We start from the raw sequence: 25670 nt of genomic DNA, 5'->3' as shown, positions 1-25670 counted from the left end.
TTTTTCCTACCTCTTCCTATATCTGCTACAGCCCGATCCAAAAAAAGGTTTACTCGATTTTACAATTCCCACTAAAGCCCAAACTGCTCATGGTGATGGCTGAAAAAGTGGGGAGCCCAACTGCAAGAGCAAAGGGCGCATCCAGTTGGACACTGCTAAGCATTTCCCCAGAGGTACTTTCCTTCCTGGTGAAGACTAGAGAGGAGAAAAGTGACCAAGACAAGGGTCAGTCTAGGACCCCCTCCCCTTTTTGCTGCTGAAATCAGATCCCACACACCCACACTACATGGGACGTGGGGCAGACCCATATTTAAAGACATGCAGCTTGGGCTTTTGTGCGGATTACCCAAGAACAAGCCCCAATGAACGAGGTATTGCAACCATTAAGGCCCATATATATTTTTAAAGCATCCCTCCCTATGTGATGCCATCCACTCACAAATTTGGATGGTCCCCTTCCCCTTCAATATGGGGGGTAAAGGTATTTGCAGCAAGGAACAAAGCCTTTTAAGTAGCGGCCCCTGGCCTGCCAACTGAGCTCCTCCGAGAAATGTAACCACGTAGTTCCCACATCAGCAAAGCAATTTCCCGTAATAGAACACATTTTTAGATGGTGTTTTCTCTACTATATGCAATTACTTGGCTGTGTGAATGCATTGCTAAAATTCAGAAATGTGCAAAGTTTGAAAGACGGCTGTGTTTCAGTTCTTGTTCTGTTTTGGAAAGTGCAAAAGCAAACTTGAATGAAAACTCTCCCCTGTCTCTAATGGCAACTCCATAGCCTGAGAGGACTTCAGTACTTTTAACAGGGAGGGGAAACCTATACGTATATCAGGTGTACATTTCCCCCACCACTGTAGAACCATGGTAAGAAATGCCACACCTGGTGAATTTTCTGCTTCCTATGCAACTTTTATAAAAGGAATAGTAGCCCTTCTAGAAAAAAAAGTCCTGCTGACATATTACCCCCCCCCTTCCCCATTTTTTAATTTAAATCTTAGCAATCCCCTTTGGTTTTCATCTCCAGGAAAGTCTGGCATCTACTACGATTCATGCCACATAGATGGCCGGGGCGGGGGACCCCAAAGTGTAAATAGATTTGCTTATGATTTGGTCAATTATCAGAGCAAAGGATGTAGCCCTTGTTCCATTCCTTTTGGCCTTCAGTCTTCCAAATTAGTGTCACTCCCCAAATATGAAGCGAAGAAGTTTTGGTATTTATTTTGAGTGTAACCAACCAAAAGCCACAAGAAAAGGCAAAGGCTTGTATTATTTCTGCACAATTTTCCTGGATAGAACCCAGCTTCTTCCCCTTTTGTTTTCTTTTAGACTTGCAACCGAATTTGTCTTTCCCCAGAGGTTTCCCTTGCTTGATATTTACAAGCTGTGAATGGGGTTTAATTCAGATCGGTCAGACAGTGTTGTGTGTAGCGGGGGCACTAACTTTCTTCTCACTCCAGCGCTTTATTTACCTCTTTTGAGAGTTTCCTAAGCCAAACCTTCCCTTAGCAGAGCCTGAACCAGTTTTTTTAAAAAGCCAGGCCAATTAATCTGTTACCATCTGTATCCAGAAGCCTCATTACATTCATTTCCAAGGGTCTCCAAGTGGTCTTTCAGAACAAGTGTGAGATGTCACCAAGCCAGCACTACAACTGAGTAGGGATATGAACCTAGGTTCCCGACATCCACAGGGGGGGCAGAGTATGACAGCCACATTCAGTGCTGAATATGCGGAGAGTGGGGCAGTAGTGGCAATTCCCCAGGCCACTTCCTATTATTATTATTATTATTATTATTATTATTACAGTGGTACCTCTGGTTGCGAACGGGATCCGTTCCAGAGGTCCGTTCGCAACCTGAAAAGAATGCAACCTGCATCTGCGCATGTGCAGGTCACAATTCGCAGCTTCTGTGCATGCACGTGACGTCATTTTACGTGTCTGCGCATGCACGAGCCGCGATACCCGGAAGTAACCCTTTCCAGTACTTCTGGGTCACTGTGGGACACAACCTGAAAACGCACAACCTGAAGCAAACATAACATGAGATATGACTGTATTATTATTATTATTATTATTATTATTATCATAGCCCCACCCACCTGGCTGGGTTGCAACACATAAAAACATAATAAAACATCAAACATTAATAATAACAACCTAATCCAATACAAAAAAGTCACAGTCCCTCTAGCCCAGGCATCTCCAAACTTCGGCCCTCCTGATGTTTTGGACTACAATTCCCATCATCCCTGACCTGTTAGCTAGGGATCATGGGAGTTGTAGGCCTAAACATCTGGAGGGTCGCAGGTTGGGGGTGCCTGCTCTAGCCATTACCAGAACTGTATGTGCTCTGAAAGGCCTATCCTGCACCCCACAAACTAACCTGCTGCTTTCAGGTATGGTGGAGGGATCCAATCCTCTTTGCTGAAATAAGATTTGACTGGCTACCCAGTTGGCTTCTCTATGTGGAACTGGGAGGGCGGGGGCTGCCATCTCACCTTTCACCTCCGGCAACAAAATGTCTCCGGCCAGCCCTGCACATCCGAGCAAAACTTGCATCTATTGTGTCACGCTGGCTTGGGTTATTATTTAAGCAACTTTCTTTTTTCCAAAAACCCTCCCATACACACACACACACAGGCATTCCAAGCGATTATGCTTGGCCAGGAACAGCGAGCTGATGACAGCTACTGTCTCTTTTCCACACCTTCTGAAAAATGCAAAAATCTAGCCTTCTCTTTTAATATTTCTGACGCCGGTGACCAGTGTCAGCTCTCCCCATACAGTAACTGCTTTAAAGCGCTGCATAGAGCACCGCATTAAAAATTAATTACACATGCTATTTTATTGATAGTGCATAATGTAACGAGCACCAGCTGTGCTAAACATCCAAACTCCTTTTTAAGATAGCTATTAAAAAAAGAAAAGAAAAAGAAAAGAAAAAGAAAGAAGGAAGGAAAGGGAAAGAAACTACACTTCCAAATGTTTCTCCTGTCAGAGGAGGGGTGGGGAGGGAGAACAGCAACATCTTGTACGGATTTGAAACAGAATTCTTTGATTTAGCTCTACATTTGGAGTGTTTGAAGAGTTCAGGCTCTTGGGCTTGGGTATTAGAATAAAATCCAGTTAACTCTCTAAGTGTTGGAGCCATTGTCTCTCCTACATCCTTGGTTACCTTAGGTCTCTTTGTGTTTAGATTATACCATCTATTTCCACCTGCTAATATTGCAGTTTCACACACACATACACACACACACACACACACACACACAGCGCACGGACAAGGACTGGGTGCTTAGAAGTGGCAAGAATGCACTTTTAAACATCTTTAAATACTGTTACCCCTGCTGCTTCTTAACTCTACATGATGAGGATTTACCGAGTTACATTGATTTGAATGTCTTTAGAACAAAGGCAGTCCTTAACTTAGATTAATAGCACCAGGGGCTGTGGGTGGAAGAGAAAACCCACAGCCCAAATGGATTCTTAGCCTTCTCTGAATATTTACAGTGCTCTCGTCTTGTTTCTCCACGTAGTTTCTGAAACGCTCCTATCTACAATCGTTGCCTAAAAATATAAAACACAACCACACACTCAGCCATATTTTCCTGGTTGCTTTCCTATAATAAACTGAGAGATGTAAAGCATATTTGCTTTAAAGTAACTATCATGCACAAATGCCATTCTGTTAGATGCTGTAAATATTTTATTCAAATCAATAAATATTAAGTAACGCTAGCTAATAGGGCGGTTTCTCCCAAGCACAAACTTTAGCAAATTCCACCCTGGTGAAATTTCCCCAATATTGTATATTTTATATGTAGCATCAGTATAGATCGCTGTAGTTACCTCTCTCTCTCTCTTTCTCTCTCTGACACATGTACATGAGCAGCCCAGTTTCCTTTCACCATTTTCTCATGCAAGGGCTAGGGCACTGGGCAAAGTGGGAGGACTGGGGCAGCGTGTTTTTAAACCTGATTTTGGTGTGTGCTTTGCAATCTACTGGGCATGGTGTGAGAATGGGTGCAAGACCTATGGGGTTCTCCTGCAGCTTTGCGAGGTTTAAGCCTGCAATCTTATAAGCATTTACCTGGGAGCCTAGGGCTTGCAGATCAGAAGGTCGGCGGTTCGAATCCCCGCCACGGGGTGAGCTCCCGTTGCTCAATCCCTGCTCCTGCCAACCTAGCAGTTCAGAAGCACGCCAAAATGCAAGTAGATAAATAGGTACTGCTCCAGCGGGAAACTAAATGGCGTTTCCGTGCGCTGTTCTGGTTCACCAGAAGCGGCTTAGTCATGCTGGCCGCATGACCCGGAAGCTGTACGCCGGCTCCCTCGGCCAATAAAGCGAGATGAGCGCTGCAACCCCAGAGTCATCCGCGACTGGACCTAACGGTCAGGGGTCCCTTTACCTTCACAATGCCGCTGAACTCAACTGGACTTATATCTGAGTAGATGTGCACTGTTAAGAGGCGCGGCTTTCTTTCTTTTTTCAAACTGGATAAGTTTACATTCCCCGCTCTGATTACTGTTTTGTTTTCCCATTGATCCTCCAGTTTTAATAAAACCCAGTCTGGAATGAAACAAAAGCTTGCTTCTTGTTTGAGTATGAAATGTGCAGAACACATACCATATCATTAACATAAACGTTTCTGAAATAATGCTGCTTTCTAGACAGACTGTATTAATTGTATCAGGCTCTTTTCTTTTCTTTTCCCTTTTTTTTCACAGCGAGGGTGGTCTGATCTAGGGATTCTCATTGGCTGACTCGGGAGTATAAACGCCACACACACAAAAATGAATACAAGGATATAATTGAAGAGGAGAAAAATTATATATTAATATATGTGTATATATTAAACACACATACTAAGTTCAAGCCCATTGTTTTACTTACAGGTAATCCTTTTACCTTTAAAACAATGGCAAGAACACACCAGGCTGGCTAAGGAATTCAGTGAACAGAAGGCGGTACAGACAAACTGATGTTAACTTTACAAGATCGCTCAGTAATTTTTAGAACACCTTAATGACTAATGCAGCCAAGCTCCTTGTATTTGAGATATATTGTTTTAAACTCTGAGAGCTCGGGCCTCTGTGTGTTCCTCAGTGAAGCTTGAACTTCCACCACCTTCTCCATTAATCATGCATGTCAATGGCCACTTGCTGTTTTTTAAATATGCAGAATTTGTGATTTCTTTCCATCTTTTGTATTCAGAATCTGTTTGGCTTTTTCATTTTCTTTTACTGCTTCCTAATATCTAAGGCAAAATTCATTTTCTTCATATGGGCTTCACTGAGCTCTGAGCAAAGGTCTATATTGGTAAAAAAAAATCTGGTTTGTAGTGGAAGCTAAAGACAAAGTCCCCACCCCACATGAAAAGCTAGTCCTCATTTCCCCCACTTGCATAAGGCTATTTTCTGTTGCATTTTTCATTTGCAAAGAATAGGAATCAGCAGCTAGAACAGGAATCGGGACCAAATCTGGCCCCCAGGGAGGATGCTACAAAAACACACAGCAGACAGACCAGAGACTAAAAAAATAAAAATAGAGTTGTTTTTCTCTAGGATACCATATCTGAATTCACTTATTTTCTCCTTTCCTTTCTGTATCTTTTCTACTTTGTGTGATCTCTGTTCAGATCGTACACCAGTGTTTTACACTGTATTCTGTCCTGAATGCATTGGCAAAAATATGACATATAAATGTTATAATCAGACCAGGCAATGTAAGGAAGAAGTGAGGAAGAAGCCACTGGGGAGAGGAGATGGGGGCCTTGGCTTGTCGCCATGTCCAGGCCAAGTAGATGCTTGCCACCACTGTACAGTGGTGCCTCGCAAGACAAAATTAATCCGTTCCGTGAGGCTCTTCGTATAGCGGTTTTTTCGTCTTGCGAAGCAAGCCCATTGACAGCTTAGCGGATTAGCGCTATTAGCGGTTTAGCGGCTTTTAGCGATCAGCTGTTAAGCGGCTTATCAGCGGATCAGCTGATAAGCGGCTTAGGGAAAGGGGGGGGGAAGGGGGAAAAACCCGCAGGAACTCGCAAGACATTTCGTCTTGCGAAGCAAGCCCATAGGGAAATTCGTTTTGCGAAGCGCCTCCAAAACGGAAAACCCTTTCGTCTAGCGGGTTTTCCGTCTTGCGAGGCGTTCGTCTTGCAGGGCACCACTGTATAAGAATGTCCCCATGCACATAGGTATGGATGCAACCATTGACCCAAAGAACTGGTCCAGGGGAAATGCCGTAGCTCAGTGGCAGTTCATGCATACACATGGTCCCAGGTTAGATCATTTCCAGGTAGGGTTGGGAACATCCCCTATCTGAAATCCCGCCAGTCACTGTAGACAATACAGAGCTAGATGAACCAATGGTTTAAGGCAGCTTCCTATGATTCTAATCAACTCAGCTAGTAATACACCATCTGCAACACAGTTCAATGCCACATTCAAGTTCAAGAATCTCCAAATTCTCTTACCCCAATCCCCAGCTCTCCAGTGCACACATAAAGCTCCCTGGCCAATACTATACAAGATGAGCCAATGGTCTGCCCTGGCGTAACTCAACTTCATATATTCAGCTATGTCCATATGGGATGCTACATTCACTGCAACGGAGGAAGGAATTCTGGAGGAAGTGCAGATCTGCTTCCTTCACTGGAATGGGGAGAACAGCTATTGTGGGTAAATGAATATTGGGTTACCTTCAGAACCCTCACATCTGTACAAAATTCCAAAAATGGCAGATAGTTTTAGGAACGTAAAACAGTAACCTTTATTATTAAATTTTGAACCCCATGGAATAAACATATTTGCATGCGACTGATGTGCGGTTTTCTGAGCTTATAGAAAAGGGCGAGATAAATCTATATCTATAAATTAAGATTACGAGCCACCAATGGAAAGCACCGAGGTATAACGTATTTGGGGAGGAAGGGATAGCAATAGATTCATTTTTCTACATCAGTGATATTTGCTAGGCATATGGGCAATGGGATATAAATGAGAAAAAACTAGATGCCTTGTACTTTACTAGTCCAGGTGCACAAAAATATGTGTGTCCTTCCTACCTATTACTGTGGATGTCTGTAAACATTTCTAGGTTTAGTTGTCTTGATCAAAGTTAAAACCTCAGAACTACTTCCAACTTTTTATACGTTTCCCCCCCCCCTTTTTTTAAGGATTCATAGCAAGTTAATCAGAAAAAGGAGCAATGTGTTGGTTTTGATCCATGCACCACAAGCCTGTGAATTTTGCAACTCCCTTCCAGCTTCTAATTAAACAGACACTAAACATGTTTCAGTGGGAGAATCCAATTCAGCAGGCAGAAGCCTCTCCTTGGAGGCAAAAAAGGACATGGCAACAGAGACGCCTGTAGATATTTAAAAGCAATATTTTAGGGAGTGGGCCCATCTTGCAAAAGTCTGTTCCCTATGATGGCTTTATATAGAATTCAAAGCCTGTCAGAAAACTGAACTAGCATTAGAAAGAAAGAAAAAGAAAGACTAAGGAGGTCAATTTATAATAGGGAACAACTGTCTTGTGAATGCTGCTGCAATTTCTGAAGCTCAAAAAGAGTCGTGGTCATGGGACAATCTTGCTTGCACAACTAACAGTCTATGTCTATGTTTAGAAGTAAGCCCCACTGAGTTCATTGGAGTGGGTACAGGACTGTAGGCTTAATAGACTAAAATCTGCATATATGTGCCTAAGATGAGATGAGAAGTCATGGATTGTGACACTAAGCTAGTGTAACAGTCAGGACAGCAAGACTCAGGATCAGGCTGCAAATAGAAAACACCATGCAGAAATAGTAATAGGATGTATTATCAATGGCAGGTTTTATGTTTCAGCCTCCAAACATCCCCAGGCAGCCAGGAATGCAGAATGTTTACTGTAAATTGCAAAACTGCTCAAAAGCTCCATTTCCCGCAGTTTCAGCATCTAAGGCCATTCTCTTAACAGCTCCCTGTCCGTGCCAATTCTGAACAGCAAAGGTGCTATGCCATCGTCCAGGCCAAAGCTGCAATATTTCTTTTCTTTTTTCCCTATATATTTTTCCAAGTATGAGTGTTGTTTTTAAGTTGATTTGAACATTGACATTTTATAGTCATGGGTTGTTGTTGTTTTTTTTAAAAAAATAGTTGATTCATTCCCCCAACTTTTGGTAAAGTCTTTTATTTCTTAAAAATTATAATGGCAACAACAACAACAAAATACTTTATTCGTTCTACTTTTGCTTCAAATCCGAACTAAAGACATTCCAGATTAAAATGATGATGACGATGTGATCCATATTTAGTTTTACAAAAAGAGCTGGGGGAAAAACACCCTTGCTCAGAGAAAGAAACAAATTTCTAACAACAGAAGAAAGCAACTTCTGGGAAGGAAACTGAGTTACTATAATCCCTCTAGAGGAGCTGTGGGACACTACAAGTATTGTTGGCATCGAATTTGAATAGGACTTTTTATCGCCTGGGAAACTGCAGAAATGGAACACTATTTTGTCTACAGAGGTCTACACACTAAAGGAGACAATAGATTTATCTATTGAAGAATGGAAGGGACTTGATGTAATGTTTTGTTCCTGAATAACAAAGCCTCTGCAGAGGAATTAGAAGCTTTTTGGAATTAGAACATTTGTGCAGGAGAGCAGGGGAAAAAAAAAAAAAGAGGAGGAGAGAGAACAACAAGAACAATAAGAATAACAAGAACTGGACAAAGTTGGAAGATAGACTCCTTCCAAGATTGGACATGTGAAACCAAAGATGACCAAAAGATGGCAAAGACTAATAAAAAGACGGCAAAGCGGACTGGTGAAGGACTGTGGTTTAGATGTGGGAGCTCCAGGATGACAGTAGACATTGATGGACATTGGGAACGCAACCGGGAAAGGGGGGAGGGAAATTTGGAATCCAAAGGGTGTTAAATTACATTTTATTCTTTTTTTTTATCTTTCTGTTTATCTTAATCTGTATTGCATATTAAAGACGGGAACTCGTGGAAGGGAACAGGTCGATTTTAGGGGATGGGAAAATATTTTTTTTAAATTGGGCCAATGATAATAATTTTAAAATTTGGGGTAAGAATTTGTTGAATCTATTTGAAAGAATTGGAATACAAGAGGGGGGAGGGGAGGGGAAGTCCTGGAAAGATGCCAATGAAAATAAGGTTTTAAATTTGGATGTTTTTCTTTTTCTGTTATATTTGAAAATCTTTAATAAATATTATTTAAAAAAAATAAACTAAGCAAGGCAAATGTAGAGAGAGGTCTGGTAAGTGAAAAGATGGGATTGAAAATTTGGCGAAACTTTCCCTCTCAAACCAACCTTTAATGCTAAAGGAAAACTGCACAATTCTTATCACTGGAGTTCTCACTATCACCTCCCTTACAAATCCCATGCAAATCAGCTTCTTCTAATTTTGACTACCCGTAAAACAACCCTCTTCATCGCAGCATGCTTCAAATGTCACCTGATTTCTTCTGTTTTCTGCACTGAATAAGGGGCTAATAACCTCCTCTCCAATGGTGGGTGGGGGGAAGAAGATGTTTTATTTCAAACAAAACTTGACCAACTACTGTCATAAATGTTTAGTGTGTGCTTTGATATTAACGTATTCTCTAAGTGCTGCAGATTACAGCAGTAACTACAGGAAGCCATGATACTAGGTCGATTCCCCCCACTTAAAACTGGCACAACTTGTTCAGCAAATAAGATCAGTCCAAAAAACTAACAGCGCACGACCGGCAGAGTAGGAAGTGAAGGAATGCAAAATGCATACGTCCCCTGCTTCTGTGTGCTTTATTGAGTTACTCTTTCCTTATCTATTCTTAGTTTTACTCTCTCCATTATTGCTGCATGTTTGTCTTAGAAGAAGTGAGCAAACAGGGTAGCACACTGGCTTGCTACATCTCCTATACGGGAGAGACTCCACGCGTCTATGTTATGCCAAATAAATGCTGTCAGAATAAAGTATCTATAGGAGAAACGTTGAATTCATCATTGCAAGGCCCATATACTAAGTCGGTGGGGTGGGGTGGGGTGTTACAAACCATGGAAAACAGCTCTTGCCTCCACTAGCCAACTCCTTTGTTTCCAGAACTTAAAGTCATCTACCCCTCCCGTCATTCAGACCATGAACATGGGAACATAGAAAGCTCTCTCCTATGGACTCAAGACAACTGCTCTATCTATCCTGGTACTGTTTGTGGATAGTTTGCCAACACTATGGGAAGTTTTGTTCTTGTTGTTTTGCCTGAAGAACAGCCTGCAAGTCATTAAATAGATAAAATAGTACTGCATATTCCAACTGGCTGCGATGCCCAAAGGAACAGTGGGAGACGGCTCCTGGTTCTTGTGTGCCCTTCAGCAACACACCATCCACAGGCTTCCCTCCCTCATGGAGTCACCTCCTTGTTGCTCGTCTTTCTTATCATTGCTATCACCTGCTTCTTTGCTAGGAAGAGAGACCATCAGCAAGCAGGCAGTCGCTTCTGTTGCTCCTCCTTCTCCTTACTATTCCCACCGCCACTGTCTAGGCCAAGGTGATCAAGCAGGTTGCCATGGTGAAGGGGAGCCCTTGTCACAGTGGGCCTTCTGCTGAAGTTTGGGTCTTCAGCAGATACCTGACCATGCCAACCACTGACACCAGGGCCCTGCAAGGATTGGATCTCGGATCCTTACTGAATCCAGCTGTGCTAGCTCCTGGTCTGTTTCTCAGTGCTATTCAAGGTGGTGGCTATTACCTCAAAAACCCATACTGGTTTGGAACCAAGCTACTTGAAGGGCTGTTTCCTCTCATGTGAACCCTCCCATCTTTTCAGATCAACTAATGGGTTCCTCATGTCCATGTCATTGCCTTCTGACATGCGTTTGGAAGCAATGCAGTGCCTCATATAGGCAACTCTCTTCTTTGTTTGTGTTCTGCAAGCATCTGAAGATGTTTTTTCATCCCCAAGTTTTTATGATTTTACTGTTGCTTAGATTACCATGTGTTTAAAGTCTGGCTCTCTTTGGAGGGTGTGGGTGTGCTTAAATGCTGTTGTTGTTTTAATTTATTAGTTTTTCATTACTGGATCATTGTTATTTTGTTTTGTGAGCTGCTTTAAAGCATCACCGTTGAAGCGGGGACAGCAGGTTTATTTATTTTACAATAAATTGCAATAGAATAAATCTTCTGGATGCTAAGTACAGGCTCTACCACTGAACTGTAACCCCTCCCTGTGCAGTAACATAAATTCATTGTGTTAAAGATCTACACCCCTTCACTTTATCTACTATCTCTTTTTCATATCTCAATGGCCCAGTCTGGACACACTAAACTGTGTCTTAGTATTATGATGCCAAGTCTCAGACCCTGCATTCCCTCTTCACCATGGCCACAAGGAGGAATGCATAAGCTTTTGCTTCAGGTTTACATTAACCACGGCTTGTTATGTCCAGACGTGACAAACTGTACTTAATCTGAACTAGGCACTGTTTGAAACAAACTACCTTGAGGTATGGATTACGCAACTGGCTTGAAGCCACTAAACTGTGCTTAGCGCAAACCAGTAGCAAAAGCTTCCGAACTGGCTGCACTAGAGGAGAGGGGAGGAAGAAGCATATGAAGGGAGTCGAAAGCTCTTCAAGTATTGTTCTTACCATGCAAGTCCAACCCCCTGAAATGCAGGAATCTCAACTCAAGCATCCATGACAGATGGCCATCCAACCTCTGCTTCAAAGTCTCCAAGGAAGGAGAGTCCACAACCTCCCAAGGGAGTCCATTCCACTGTCAAACAGCTCTTACTGTCAGAAAGTTCATTCTGATGTTTAGTGGGAATATCCTTTCTTGTAGCTTGAATGCACTGGTTCGTCTTCATTTATTATTAACTCTGCCTCCCTCTCCTCCACCTATTCAGTTACTGGCCCTCAGCCCAGTATACCTGAAAGAGCATCTCCACGTCCATCATTCGGCCTGGACACTGAGGTCCAGCTCCAATGGCTTTCTGGTGGTTCCATCACTGCAAGAAGTGAAGTTACGGGGAACCAGGCAGAGGGCCTTCTCGGCAGTGGTGCCCTCCCTGTGGAACGCCCTCCCATCAGATGTCAAGGAAATAAAGAACTCTCTGACTTTTTGAAGACATCTGAAGACAGCCCTGTATCAGGAAGCTTTTAATGTTTGACATTTTATTATGATTTTTATTTTGCTGGAAGCTGCCCAGAGTGCCTAGGGAAACCAAACCATATGGGTGGTGTATAAATAATAAAAATTATTATTATTATTATTATTATTATTATTATTATTATTGAATTTGGTTTGATTTGGACTGTAAGCTCCTTGATAAAGGGTTGTCTTTGGATTATGATTCTAAAGTTCCATGCACGGTGATGACATAATAAAACAGCAGCAGCATGGATTCATATGTTAAAAACGTGGAAATTTGTGTGAAAGTTATTGTGTATTTTATGAAGGTCATGATGCATACACTATGAGGTCACATCCAGTTTGTCAGTATCCCATCGGACTGATGAAAATAAGCCTTCAAACGAGGGATGGATTCAAACCAGAGAGCTAGCTTCATCGTCACTTTTGACCCAACCAAACATGCACCACACAATTTCTCATATATGGAGCAGTATTCACGCCACTCGTATGACTTATCTTTCATGGATATGTATCACAATGTAACTTAGACAGACAACCACCTTCCCCAGGACAACAACCATCACAACTGACATACTACCTGAAGGAAGACTAGACTTTTCCCAGGTGCAAAATGGGAAAAAACAATCCAACAGAAGTTTTAGATTGTAAATTCCACAGTGCAGGGACTTCTCCTTTTATACATTGCAAAGTGTCATGTCCTATATAAAGATATATAATGTATAGAAACAATAAGCATCTTAGTGAATGCGTCTGGGCTGAATGCAACAAATGAGAATTTACTGCAGTAGGACAATGTCTCATAATCGGAGACTCCTGAAAATCACTAAAAAAAAAAAAAAAGCCAGAATTTTCTGGATTTGCTTCTGTACTAAATCTCATTTACTTCTATCCCATTTGTTCTCCACTGCCCTACCTCTTAGTCCTTTCTCTCTTCATCTCTCCTTCTTTATCTCTTTTCTCTTTTTCTGCCTCTTCATACCGACTTTATTGCTTCTTATTCCTTTCCCTCTTTTGGTTATACGTTTCTCATTAGCACATGGGAAAAGTTGTGGGTGAGATGGGGTATTGTTTTGTTATTGTTTATACTGTGAACAATTGTAAAGAAAAATTAATTCATTAAAATAAAATAAAATAAAATAAAATAAAATAAAATAAAATAAACCCTGATCATCTGGAAAGACTCTACTGGAGCAAGCTCTCCAGCACTGGTATAAACAGCCACTATTACGAGCTACAGAAAAAGATGGTTAAGATGCAATGGAATTCACAGTCTACTCAGAAGTTACTCTAAGATCTGACCCATTTTGTGAAATCGTTGAAGAATGGAGGAATCTACAGCAGTGGCAACTTTTCCTCGGGAACTGAGGAAATGCCAACCAAATGCACCTTGGATATTCAAGGCAACATCACTTCCCTGCTGTTATGCCCTAGCAACTGGTATTCAGAGACACCTTGCCTCTAATCCTGGAGGTACTATATATACCCATCATGATTAGTAGCTCCTGATAGTCTTATCACCTGTGGATCTGTTTAATCTCTTTTTAAAGCCCTTCAACTTGGTAGCCATTGCCATATTTTGTGACAACGAACGTCACAGCTTTTCCCCCAACTCTGCGCAGAGTTAAAACTATTTCCTTTCAGCAGTCCTGAATCTCCCAGGATCCAGGTTCCTTGGGTGAGCTCTAGGCTCTAGTATTCTGAGAGAGAGGCTTTCATCAGGTCACATACAGCTATTGTCTCCCATAATACCTGTAGGGTTTCGGCTGAACTTTTGGGGAGCATCTTTTAGTAGCCTTTTAGTATGTACAGTCTGCTATGTCCAGGTTGTTTTTGCTTTGCACTGATGAAACAAGGAAGAAATTAATGAGAGGCTAAAAAAAAAAAAGCAGTGAAGAAAAAGTGTGTGGACCATAAGTATGCCATGTGCCTCTGAGATCTGAGGAAAGCCTTTAACACAAATCATTAGGAAGAAAGACCTCAGATGCTAAATGTTATCCAATTAAGCTTAAAAGTAAACAGCCCAGAGAGATAAAATCTTGGTGTCGGAGTATCACATTTGTGTGAGGATTCTCAAGACGTTAGTTCCCAACTTGACATAAACAAACCAGCAACAACAGACCTGTGGCAACGTCTGAGGTCGGCTAGACCGCAGCCCCCCCCCCAAATAAAAATTACAAGTGAATTTTAACTCCTGCCGTAGAAATGGCCAGGAGTTGTTTTCATACAGTGTGCTGCTACCCGTGTCCTTACACATCCAAACGGAACTGGCGCTCCCATAACTAAAGAGGACATTGCGTTGGCAGCTGACCTTCACATAGCGACAATAAAAGCGTTTTCTATTACCTGACAACTGACAATGACATCCAAATGTGCCAGTCTCAGTCTGAGACCCGCCAACTGAGACTGCGCGCTCCCCGCAGCAGGGCAGGCTCAGGCAGGGCGGGAATGAGGTCAGAGCACGGTGGAGAGGTGGTGTTGCGATCACCGATGTGTGAGGGTGGGAGGAGGCAGTTATGGAGGCCGCCGGCAGCTTTGCAGGCCTGGACGGCCCTGAGGAGAAAACAATAGAGAAATCTGTCAGTGGTACCTACGTCTGAAGGGAAAGAGGGTGTACAGCAGGAGCGATGCGCAGCTGCTGTGCTTTATTTCACGGCGCACGTTTGCTTAAGGAGCAGAGACGTACATAAGGGCTGGGGAAAAAGCTCAAGGGAAACTGAGAGGGTGCTCTTCTTACTTGCCCTAAACCTTCATGATGGAGGAGACTATAAATCTAAATAAATGAACGAGGTGATATGCAACATGGCACAGGTGAACTTCCACTGGTGTAACAGGACTCCTCTTTCCTCTTTGCCCTCCACATCCTCAAGTATATCTGCATGGGGGTTGCAGGAGAGAAGCAAGGATGTGCCAGAAGAATTACTTTCTGCTGGCAGGAGACCACAGTTAGATCTCACCCATTGTCCTTAGTTCTTATGATATCTTCTTCCCTTCCTCTATAACTCTCAAGCCACGGTTATGCTATATATACACATATTGCCATCTCAGTCTACCTCTGGTTACCACCTGTTCATTACATTTACAGGTTGCCCATATTAGTTGAGGAGCTCTATCTAGAATAAGCAGAAAGAACATTTATGTCTAGAGTTTGGCTATATTCAGCTTCTGTCAGCTCAGCCTTCAGAAATGTGTGTTTCGTTTCTAGAAATGCCGAAGAGCAATCGAGTATGTATTTATTTATTTTATTTAAAAGAAGAAGAAGAACACCAAGTCGGTTGTTTTGTAGAAACATACGTTCATTAACTTGCTTTGTTTGTCAGACCTATACTAAAAACTAAATAGCTGTACAAGAATGTCATCTTACTTATTCATCCATCTTATATACTGCTGTTTCTATGAAAATCCAGGAACTGTTTGCATGAAAAATTTAAAATACTCTAAACCGCTCTGCCAAAAAAAGGAAGTCGCTTAAGCTACCCCCATTTAAGGACTGGCCCAATTAGTTATGGTACTGTGCTCTTATTGCAAAATTAGAAGTTGACATCAGAAAAAGGGATGAATTGGGCCTTGAATTAGGCCCAGTAACAGATAGGCAGCCAGTGCAGTTCATATAGAACCAGTGTTATATTATCTATTCTTGCCACATTCCCTAGAGCTCAATCTTATTAGGCAGGACAGAAAAAGATCAAGAAGGCATGAAGCTGGGCAAACCCCTTGAAGTGTCTTGTCCACATCCTCAGGCCACAACAACCAAAGATGGTCCCCGAGTTGGTCTTGCTACAAGATATGAGCCACCTGCGTTCCAGCCATCATCCTGCCTGTTTCATTGGCTGAAGCACCTCAGGAAAAGCAAGCAGTTGATCATTTGGTACAGTGACGGAGAATACAATTAGAAGCAACCGCACTGAAGGCCCTCTCCATCTCGCCATTCCATAGCAAGACCAGGGAGTCAATAGGAGAGTATGTCATGTCAGTCAGAAAACCCTCCAGAGATGTCAGGAATCCTTAGGGTTCTGCAAGTCTCCAGGGCAGACAGTTCTAATTGGTCCTCTAGCTACTGTCAATCCAAACCTCACCAGGCTACGGTCCATCCATGACCATGGGATAATGTGACAAAAAAGACCCACACACCCTATATGGGACAACCACCACAAATCCATTCTGTACGTATGTCGCACTAGATGTGTAAGGTCCATATGCTGGGTACTGAAACAGCCTCACAGTTGCTATGGTGGTCATAAAGTCCTTCACTACAACAGACAAGGTGGCCTCAACATGGATACAGAAATCCCCTCGTACAATTGTCTGGGGGCACTCCAACACAACTGCCAAAACTGCTTCTACCAGCTAAGGAAGGGGGGGCTGTTGGGCATCAGGGGGGAGGCTACATTACCAGGATCTCTGCTTTCTCTCTCTGTACCAACCAGCCCCTCAATTCTAGTCTCCAGATGGATGGTTTTACTGGTGAGGCAGACAGAAAATTATGACTATTAGACACTGGTTTTCCAACACAGTGTTTGATAACTATGATTATCATGGGGTTGCTATAAGCTTCTTGATGGCCTACTCAATTTTGCCAATTCAATAAATTATGGGCTGACCATAATTTGCAAGGTTTAACAAGTGCACTGCATCTAATAAAATAAGCTTTCTCATGTAAAAGATCATGCTACAATGAGCCAAGCACCTTTTCTGCTGCTGCGAGGTAACATAGCTATTCTTCAGGCAAACACAGGCGAGGAGACAGGACTGGCACTGGAGGTGCCTGTTTCAGTGGTGGTGTGGATGAGAGCCGGGGGAGGCTGCCAGAGCCACCGGGAATGTGCTTGGGAACCGTATCGAAAGGGGGATTATTGTTTTATGGCCATCCTAATGCAACTAGCCAAACAGAGAACGGGAGAGGGCTGTTTGCCCAGCTACCACCGAACCAGCCTCGGCACACCAGCGCAGACAGAGTGCAGTGCCTCGCAGCTCAAGCAAGCTTCACGGGGATGCCAAGATTCAAGCTCCCAGAATAAAGCATTCATTGGTCACTGTGGCTTCCTTGCCACTTGAGCTACAGCCAGAAATGCGTTCTGCATGTTCTGTTTATGCATTCCATTTGCCACACCGAGTCTATAAAGAAAGTGGAAACCCTCCTTTCCCCCTAATAGCTTGAAATTGATATCGAGACCTCCAAATATATTATTCATTCAAGACACATATACATATACCTTTTTTTGAAAAAATCATCTGTTATTTAAAGCTGTACTTCGTTTCTGCTCCTGCTCTGTTGGAAGAGCTTTTCTTCCTGCTCTCTTGGCAGTAGCGCTACAACTTAAGCAATTAAATAAAAGCATAGAAATGTGTACACAAGGTGCGTATCTTGTGAAGTTAACCTTCAGTCAGTACTCATCAGAACTCAGTCGGGCTGCTGCATCCAGATTCTCAATAACTGTGACTCCAGTTATATCTTTATTTAACGCCGACGTTTACTTGAAGCGCCTTTGAATTGAGGTAGCTACTAAACAAAAGCAGCTCCTGCAGTAAGCTTACAAGTCTTAAAACAGGCTGGCATGCTTATTTTAGTCAGATCTCTACAGTAACAGAGCTCAGGGCAGACAACAACTTGAAAAATTAACAATGATACATGTATACAAGATACACAGATAAATGGCATTTAAGAACAACTGCACACAACTACCAAATACTGAAATGAAAGACAAGCCTAGGCCAGGATATCCAGAAGACATCTATGCATACATTTTGGAATTTTTTTAGGAGCAGAACAAAGCTAGGAGTAGGGTGCATACAGTAAAAAATGCCTCTCTGAGCATACAAACTATTCCTATTTGCCACACCAACCAAGGGCATTACAAAGGGATGTGGAAGGAGAGACTGTGGAATCTAAGTCATTTAGAACAAGACCCATATCCATCTTCAACACAACGGGAGGAATTCAACATCACTCTAAGGCACTCATTTGATGAGGCCAAGCATTTCAACTTGACAGACTTAATTACCACCCCCTCCACACAAATCCCACACCCACATCCATGGTATTCCAGGGGTTCTCCCAACCACCCCAAGCAAATTTTGGGGAGTGTGCAAAGGGAGAAGTGGAACGCACCATTGTGCAACCGGAAGTCCTCATTTGTGGAATCCTGCCCAATACTTTTTTCCCTTCCAGCTTCCTGTTAGGATAAGGATTCTCTGGTGTATCAAGCATAATTCACCAAGAGTTTGCCACAATTGTCTCCTTCTGTTTGGACACATCATACTGAGAACAAATCATTGTTTGGTAAATACTAGTTTTGAACAATAACCACTCTGTACAAAGACTCCCCCCCCCCCCAATTACGCAGACATTAGGGAATTAAAACCCTCCATAACTGAACAACATTACGAAACAGTATTTTCCTCTGCTAAGGTTTCTTCAGCATCTAAGACATCCTGGTTTGAAAGCTACAGCTAGCATGTTGATCTGATAGCTATACATGTGAGTCCAATGGGGTACTTCATTCTTGGCAAAGCATCCAGCACTCCAGTCTGCACGGACTGAATTTGATTTTGTCATTTATCTTAAATGGCTAAGAGACTACCAGGGCAAAACATTTGTGTGAAGCTGTTGCCAAAACCACAAGTGAAGGGTCTAAATCCCTGGCGTAAATACTTGAGCGCCAAAGCATCAAGGATAAGATTTGTGTGCTTTTCTGAGCAGCTTTTTATTTTTTATTATTTTTAATAGACTCTCTGGACTCTGGGGATTCTTTTTCTTTTATTTTGCAACCTTTTGATCTCACTTCGAATTGCTATACAAACAGGTAAAAGAAGCCGCTAACGGGAACTGTATCTACATTACAATCTGGATGTAACTTTCTTTCTGCCAAACCAATGAAAGCAGATGGCAAACATGGAATGTCTAAATATACAGAAACAACTTTGCTTGTAATGTGGGGGGGGCAGCAATAATGGCAGGATCTTTTAATGCACAGAGAAAGGCAGGCGGACAACGGAGTCCTCACACACAAAAAAAATCCCCCAAATTCAGGGTTCCTAACGTTAAAACATTTTTCCCCCTAAAAACGTACCGTTACCATTGGCACTGTTAGTTCAACTCAGTTGCCACAAAACCTGGAAATGTGTCTGTTGGACACTGAGCCTGGAAAAAGTGTGTGTTGTCAGTTCTCCACATGTCCATGTTCACCACAATAATTGCTTGTAATGCTTCCCAGAATTAGAGAGAGCCAAGGGAAGCTGGATGGGGGATCCGTAAGGTCTTGTTGAAGTCATGCATCAGGGCCAGCTTTGCTTCTAGAGAGCCATAGGCAATAATTTAATACTAATACTTTGTACTAAGTGCTTAAAGAGTTTTGCATATATTATGCCAGGCATATTTACCTCTGGAGGAGACCACTGTTATTATGGTCATACTGGGAAGGCCTGAAGCCAAGAGGTAATGCCTTCTGCTAACATTACTCTACTCAGTTAATACCTGAGATGAGAAATGACTTCCAACTGATAGCTCAATGTCCTAACCACGATGCCACACTAGATAACCCTGGGAGCTCACGCGTCTAAGCTCTCTTAACTAGCCAAGCATGTTATACAGCGGGAACTGAGAAAGGAGAAGCTCACATTTCTGATTTCCCCACTTCTTTCTAGCAGCTGAACCAACCTGACGTGGAAGCAACCAGAATGTACATTGCAGGCCTCAACATGCAGCACAGCCTATTTTGATCAAGGATGTGCAGTCTGTCTCCATAAACCACACCTCTATTAAATATGAGGGTGGCAGATATCTCTTGCATTGAGTCACAGCCTCCAGGCTCTTGAGTCAATGCCAACATGACCCTGAGACTGTCAGTGTTACAGTCTACCTCTGCTAGACCCGTGTGATTCAGGTTAGTGTGAAAAAAGGGAAGGTTATTCCAAACAATAGCAGGTAAGTACACAAGCTGAGAAGAAACAATATGCAATGGGACCCAACATCATCGCTGATCTCTTATGTCTTGAGAGGACCAAAGGCTCATCCCCACAGGCCAATATTGAAAGGAAACTCCCATGACAATAAAGTTAAATTTCAACAATTACAGGTGATAGTGATGCTTTTTTTAAAAAAAAAACAAACCCTCCAATAATATCTGACAACCAAATTGTATCTTTTTGCCTTTGGTTATAAGTGTATGTCTGTATGCCAGGGATGGCTAGAACACCTCATCTGTTGGATAAAACAACACCTGAACATATTGGTTCGCACCCAGTACTGTCCTTCCAGAAGGTTCTTTGATCCAGCAGAGCCTTTCGTGAACCAAAAATCAAGCAAGCCATTGTACCACCAACTGCCCCTTCCCTCTGTGTCCCGTCCCATTCCCTAGCTCTGCACCAAGGGTTGGGCTACAGCATGGGAGGTCATGCAGCAAGCTTCAGAAGAAAGGGGATATTTGCCAAATCCAAATCTCCTCCTTCTTCTGGATCAAAGAGCCCTCTATGAATGAAGGCTTAGCACTGGATACACAACCAATTGCAATTATGTGGCTGATGTTGTAAAGGACCAGTTGTTAAGGTCATGTGTTTTATTACTTGCATATTAAAACACCCCCCATCAGAGACACAGAGACGATTTTTTTGAGCACATTAAATGCTTTGTACAGCAGCAAAGAATTCTTCTTTTATAATCATTATGGTTGAACCTCTGTGATGTAGCTTTAAGAGACTTCAGAGTTAATCACATCACAGCTCCTTCATTTACCCTGGATTTTGGAGAGAACCTTGACTTGTTATGTAAGGGACAGTGGAGAGCAGGGGTGGCGGGGCTGGTTTGTGAATATACAAGTTACTTTAATCTTTCTTACGCTGTGCATTAACATCTTTTGTTCCATCTTCCGGCATTCTGCATCTTGTGCTAATGAACAGCACGACCTCAACTACAGGCAACTGAGATGCACTGAGAGCATATCTCACTTCAGTTAGATTTGTCCTGAAATTTCCTAGTGAATTTGTACCCAGTTAACTAAATTCTGATTCCCTTGCTAATCTCATTCCTCTCTTGGAAAAAAACCAAAACAATCCACACTTCTTCCCTCCAATGAAAAGCATTCTAGTCTGCACTGTACTGAGAAAATCCAGAATGGCTTCAATTAATGACTGAAATCAATCCAGACTGCACTACACCCAGTACAATGCAGATTATACTTTTATCTTGTTCACTACACTCAGGCTTTGGCAGTGAAGAGCAAAGGTTTGGTTCTGCCAGCCTAAAAGGATAGGTGTAAGGTGCTAGCCTAAAGCTCCAAATTGTGTGAGTACTCACACATAGTCCACATAAAATCACAGAACTATAGAGATGGAAGGGACCCCAAGGGTCATCTAGTCCAGCCCCCTGCAATGCAGAACTCTCAACATGGTTTGCATTTAGTTAAAACAAAGGTGGGCAATCAACATTTACAAACAAAGAGCAGATTTGAGCGGCAGCACAGCAATAGAACTTCCATTCAATACAAGCGCTGATCAGCCTTTGGAACACATGAAGTAGCATTTGTATAAATGCTTCCTGTTTTGTCTTGTTGTTAAGAAACCAACTAAAATCTTTTTCAGCCAATGGAACCTTTTCTAGAGACAAACTGCACCTGCTGAAACTCCCTGTTCTACGAAATTAGTAAAGATACAGGAACCCTATTCTCTGTTGCCTTTGGCCATCCTAACAGGGGTATACTGTAATACAGAATACAATCCATCTATTCAACAAACCGGAGTGCTCTGTAGAACAATGTAACATGTTATAAAACTATGGTTTATGTGGACAGGTCACTTTCAGAACTAGTTTAATGAAAGAACCAGCTTCAATGCTTAATTTCAGCTGGATGTTTTCATTTTAATCTTTCCCTTGAAAGGCTTGAAACCGGAGTCTCCCATATCACAATCTATCTGGTACTCTCATAAGTGCCCCCTGGTTTGATGGAAGAATGCCAATAAGTGTGGCTTGAATTTAAGTCTGCTTTTGAACATGTGATCTATCTGATACTTTGATTTTCCTGCATGGCCATTAGGGGAAAGAAGAGAAAATCTCCCCATAAACAGAGTCAATGTCTGCAGCACAGTCTACCTGCATCCTGCATAAAGAAGCTAGATCCCAACAAGGTGAAAAGGAATTTTTTTTAAAAAAACAAACCAGAAGTAATACTAATTATTGCTTGTATTTTTCTCCCACCTTTCAGCAATCATCCCCAATATGAAACAAACAGAGTTTCTAGGCCTGGATTAAATATATTCAGCGCAGATGGGAACTAAGGGTTTGAGACTGTGGACGTTGATGAATACCAAACACATCTAAGAATCATTTCTGTACTTCCTTTCCCAGTCCCGTAAATTACTCCAGCAAACCCCCCACCCCCAAAAAGAGAGCGCAATCAAAGAAAGTCAAACCACAAAATCCAAATGAAATTTAAAACATTACACACAAAGACTCGAGTAGCCACATTAAGGTATGGTTCTCATTTATTTTCATTTGTATCTAGGAACTTTGGGAAATGCTGCAAATGCATAACTGAACCCACATATTTAAAATAAACAAAAACCTGTGCAAGGACACAGTTTCAATATTCATTCTAAATGCCCTGCCGCTGCCCCCTTCAGATAGTCACAGAGTCTTTCGTCTGCTCCTGGTGCTCAAAGTGTTCTGCCTGCACAAACACTGTTCATTTGCCTCCTTGTTTCAAATGTGCAAGTCACATGCACAAAATGTTCACAGCTGACTGTTGTCATCCCCATATTGATTGAAGAACTGCAGGCTGCTTCGTTCACTACAGACGCAGAACGCACATACCTGAAAACTGCATGTACCTGCAATGTTATATGTGCATGCCCATTTTTAAAATCTTGTGTACCTCGTGTGTGTCCCAGAGCCAGTTACTCTGGATCCCCTGGGACTGAAACACAGCATGTACACAGTCCAAAAAAAGATGGCTGTGGCTCTCACCTGCCACAAGGAATGCAGACCCATGCTGTATATGGACGTGTGCTTGCTAATTACAGTGAACATGTAAAACTGACTCGGAAGAGTTGTCACATGTGAGACTCGAATTGCCTTTGAACCTCTCTATTTATGTTAGTTTATTATCTGGCCATGGTAAATACAGAAGAAGAAGAGGAAACAAAGGAGAGGCATTTGTAATTCGAATGAACATCCCTCTGGATGAAGCTTTCGCATCCCCAGCGCAAAGCAATTGAAACAAGAGCCGCTTCAAATCCCCAGTGTGCAAATGCCCTTATGTTACAAGACAAGCAGCATTGCCCAAGGCTATCCAGCGAATTCAAGTCCAGTCTAACAAGGACTCTACTGGCTTTTGCAAGTCTCTTTGCCTGTAAGCATTTGTGTGGCTATACCAACAGATGGATGGCCCCTAGAATATAATTGAAGTCTTTAAAAGTAACAGTGTCCCTCTTGGACATTGGCTGAACCATGGAATTGCATGTATGCCTTCAGAAAGAGCTCTGTATAATTACTTCTATGTTTTTGCATTTACCTCTGAGCATCTCTCTCTATATATGTAACTCAAAACAGCAACCCTCCTCCTTCTGCTAAATTCTCAAAGAAATTGTGTAAGAAATCTCTAAAAGCCTTTTCAAAAACAGGTTGATTCACTTCTCTTTCCATTTTTGCTCTTAAGAAAAAAAGCTGGTTGCTTTTCTATTAACACGGAGCTGTTGTTTTAATTTAAAAATACATATCTGTGTCTTATGTACAAAAGCACAAACACAGAAACTAGTGCACTGCTCAGACATGTAAGGCGTGGGAAACTTACACAGGGGTTCAAGTGCTTGTAACAGAATAAGCAGACCAAGGCAGCCAGGTAAAAGCACACAGGGGTAAAAACACATTCATAGATACACACGCAAACATGCAGAAGGGCACCCAAAACTGCAGACATAAAGTGCACAGTTAGATGCACCCCTTAGAAGCCATTAATACTTTTCAAACCAGGCACACATGTAGCAAGTTTTTGAAGACTCAAGATCACACACTGAGTGACTTCAAGCTAACACTCATCTTTAGACTTGCTTGCAGTTGTGTGTGTGTGTGTGTGTGTGTGTGTGTGTGTGTGTGTTTTTCTGGCAAGCAAGGATTCCTTCTGAATTGATACATTTCTTTATAGCCAGGATTCCTACTGATTTGGTATAAATGAGTCATAGATCAAGAAAAGCAATCTTGATAGCAGGAAGAAGAGAGACTGCTAGTGAGGGACACTGGCACACAGAAACTTGACAGTCCCCTTACTGCCTCCCCCCTCGTCTATTCCCCCCTCCCATGCCAAGACATTAATTCTCACAAGTCGGAGAAAATTACTATGCATGAATGCAAAAAGCATGATCAGGAGTAATTAACATGGCTTCATATGCAAATTTTATTAATGCAGAAGTACAAAGTCATTATGCAAATGAAACTTACGTCAACTCTCTTGACAAATATTCATCTCTGAAGCTCAAGTTTCTCCCTTTTTCTAAAAAAAAAATTGCTCTTTCAATTTAAAATAAAATAAAATTGAAACAGGGAGGGGGGGAAGAAGTGATGAGGGCCATTTGACAAGTTTGCAAAGTTGTTTTTCAACCAGATAAATTTATTCTTGCATTGTTAGGTTTTTTGTTGTTGTTGTTGTTGTTGGCAGGTACACGACAGCTCATAGAGAAAAGCAGGAGGGGGGGGGGGAGAGAAAGCTACCAGCAGCAGGCAGCCAATCAAAACGCCAGCGGCAGTAATGAGCGCGATTGATGACTGTTTGGCTTTACTGCAGGGTAATGAACTAGAATCCAGTCTGAGGAGGAAAAAAATATGAATATTCATGAAGCTGTGCTCCTGCCTTTGATGATTAAAGAAATTTTTAATATTCAAATAAGCGCTTGCCAAGTGATTAACAAAGAACAAGCACGCAGGAATATGGAAATAGAGCTGCAGAAGATTTGGGAGTCACAGCCTGTGCTGCAAAGACAGCACAAAATTTCAAAAACAAGATAGGCAGATAACCCAATTGAAATCATACAATTTTTAAAAATAATAATAATAAATAAAAATGCATTGGTTCAATATTTTATCAGCTGCTTTGTTTAAAAAGTGTGGGTGGAAAGAAGGCCTAAGTGGGTAGTAAGATTGGATCAGAGAAGGGGAAATCAATTAAATATACTGTTTGCTCACAGACGAAAAGCCCATTTCCTCACAAAGCCTACCCTGAGAAGAGGATTCAGCTTTTTTTAATTATTATTTTCTGGTTAGAAACTGATAGAGCTACAAAAGAATAACTCTACTGGGAGTTATTCATACATTGCTTTTCATAATTTGATCTTGAAGGTGTTGATTGTGTCATGAAAGGTGTAGAGATCATCATCTCTAGAACCACGGTCCCCCCAAAAAGCCATTTCTGGGTGGAAGCAAATGTACGGAAAAGGTTACACACAATAAACTGAAAATATCAAACTATTGCAAATCTCGTGCTTTTCTATTGCGTATGTACATTACGCACTCAAAGCAATGTTTGTGAACTGTGTTTTGGATAG

At 42.0% G+C, this 25670-nt stretch overlaps 1 protein-coding gene across 10 annotated transcripts in view; it reads right to left on the bottom strand.

Annotated features, from left to right (window-relative positions):
* BCL11B (BCL11 transcription factor B) overlaps positions 1-25670 on the bottom strand; it is a 166065-nt gene that overhangs the window by 74613 nt on the left and 65782 nt on the right. For 7 of the 10 annotated variants that reach the window (XM_079948070.1, XM_079948069.1, XM_079948072.1 and 4 more), the window contains exon 3: positions 14490-14696. The exons of the other annotated variants lie outside the window; for them this stretch is intronic. In XM_079948070.1, the coding sequence (XP_079804196.1) occupies positions 14490-14696 (207 nt within the window). The remainder of the gene's footprint in view (positions 1-14489; positions 14697-25670) is intronic. 10 annotated transcript variants of the gene reach the window in all.

This window comes from Podarcis cretensis (genome assembly GCF_951804945.1).
Source record: "Podarcis cretensis genome assembly, chromosome: 1".
Lineage (NCBI taxonomy): Eukaryota > Metazoa > Chordata > Lepidosauria > Squamata > Lacertidae > Podarcis > Podarcis cretensis.
Note: the sequence above shows the minus strand (reverse complement) of the source record. Positions and strands in the feature narration are given on the sequence as shown.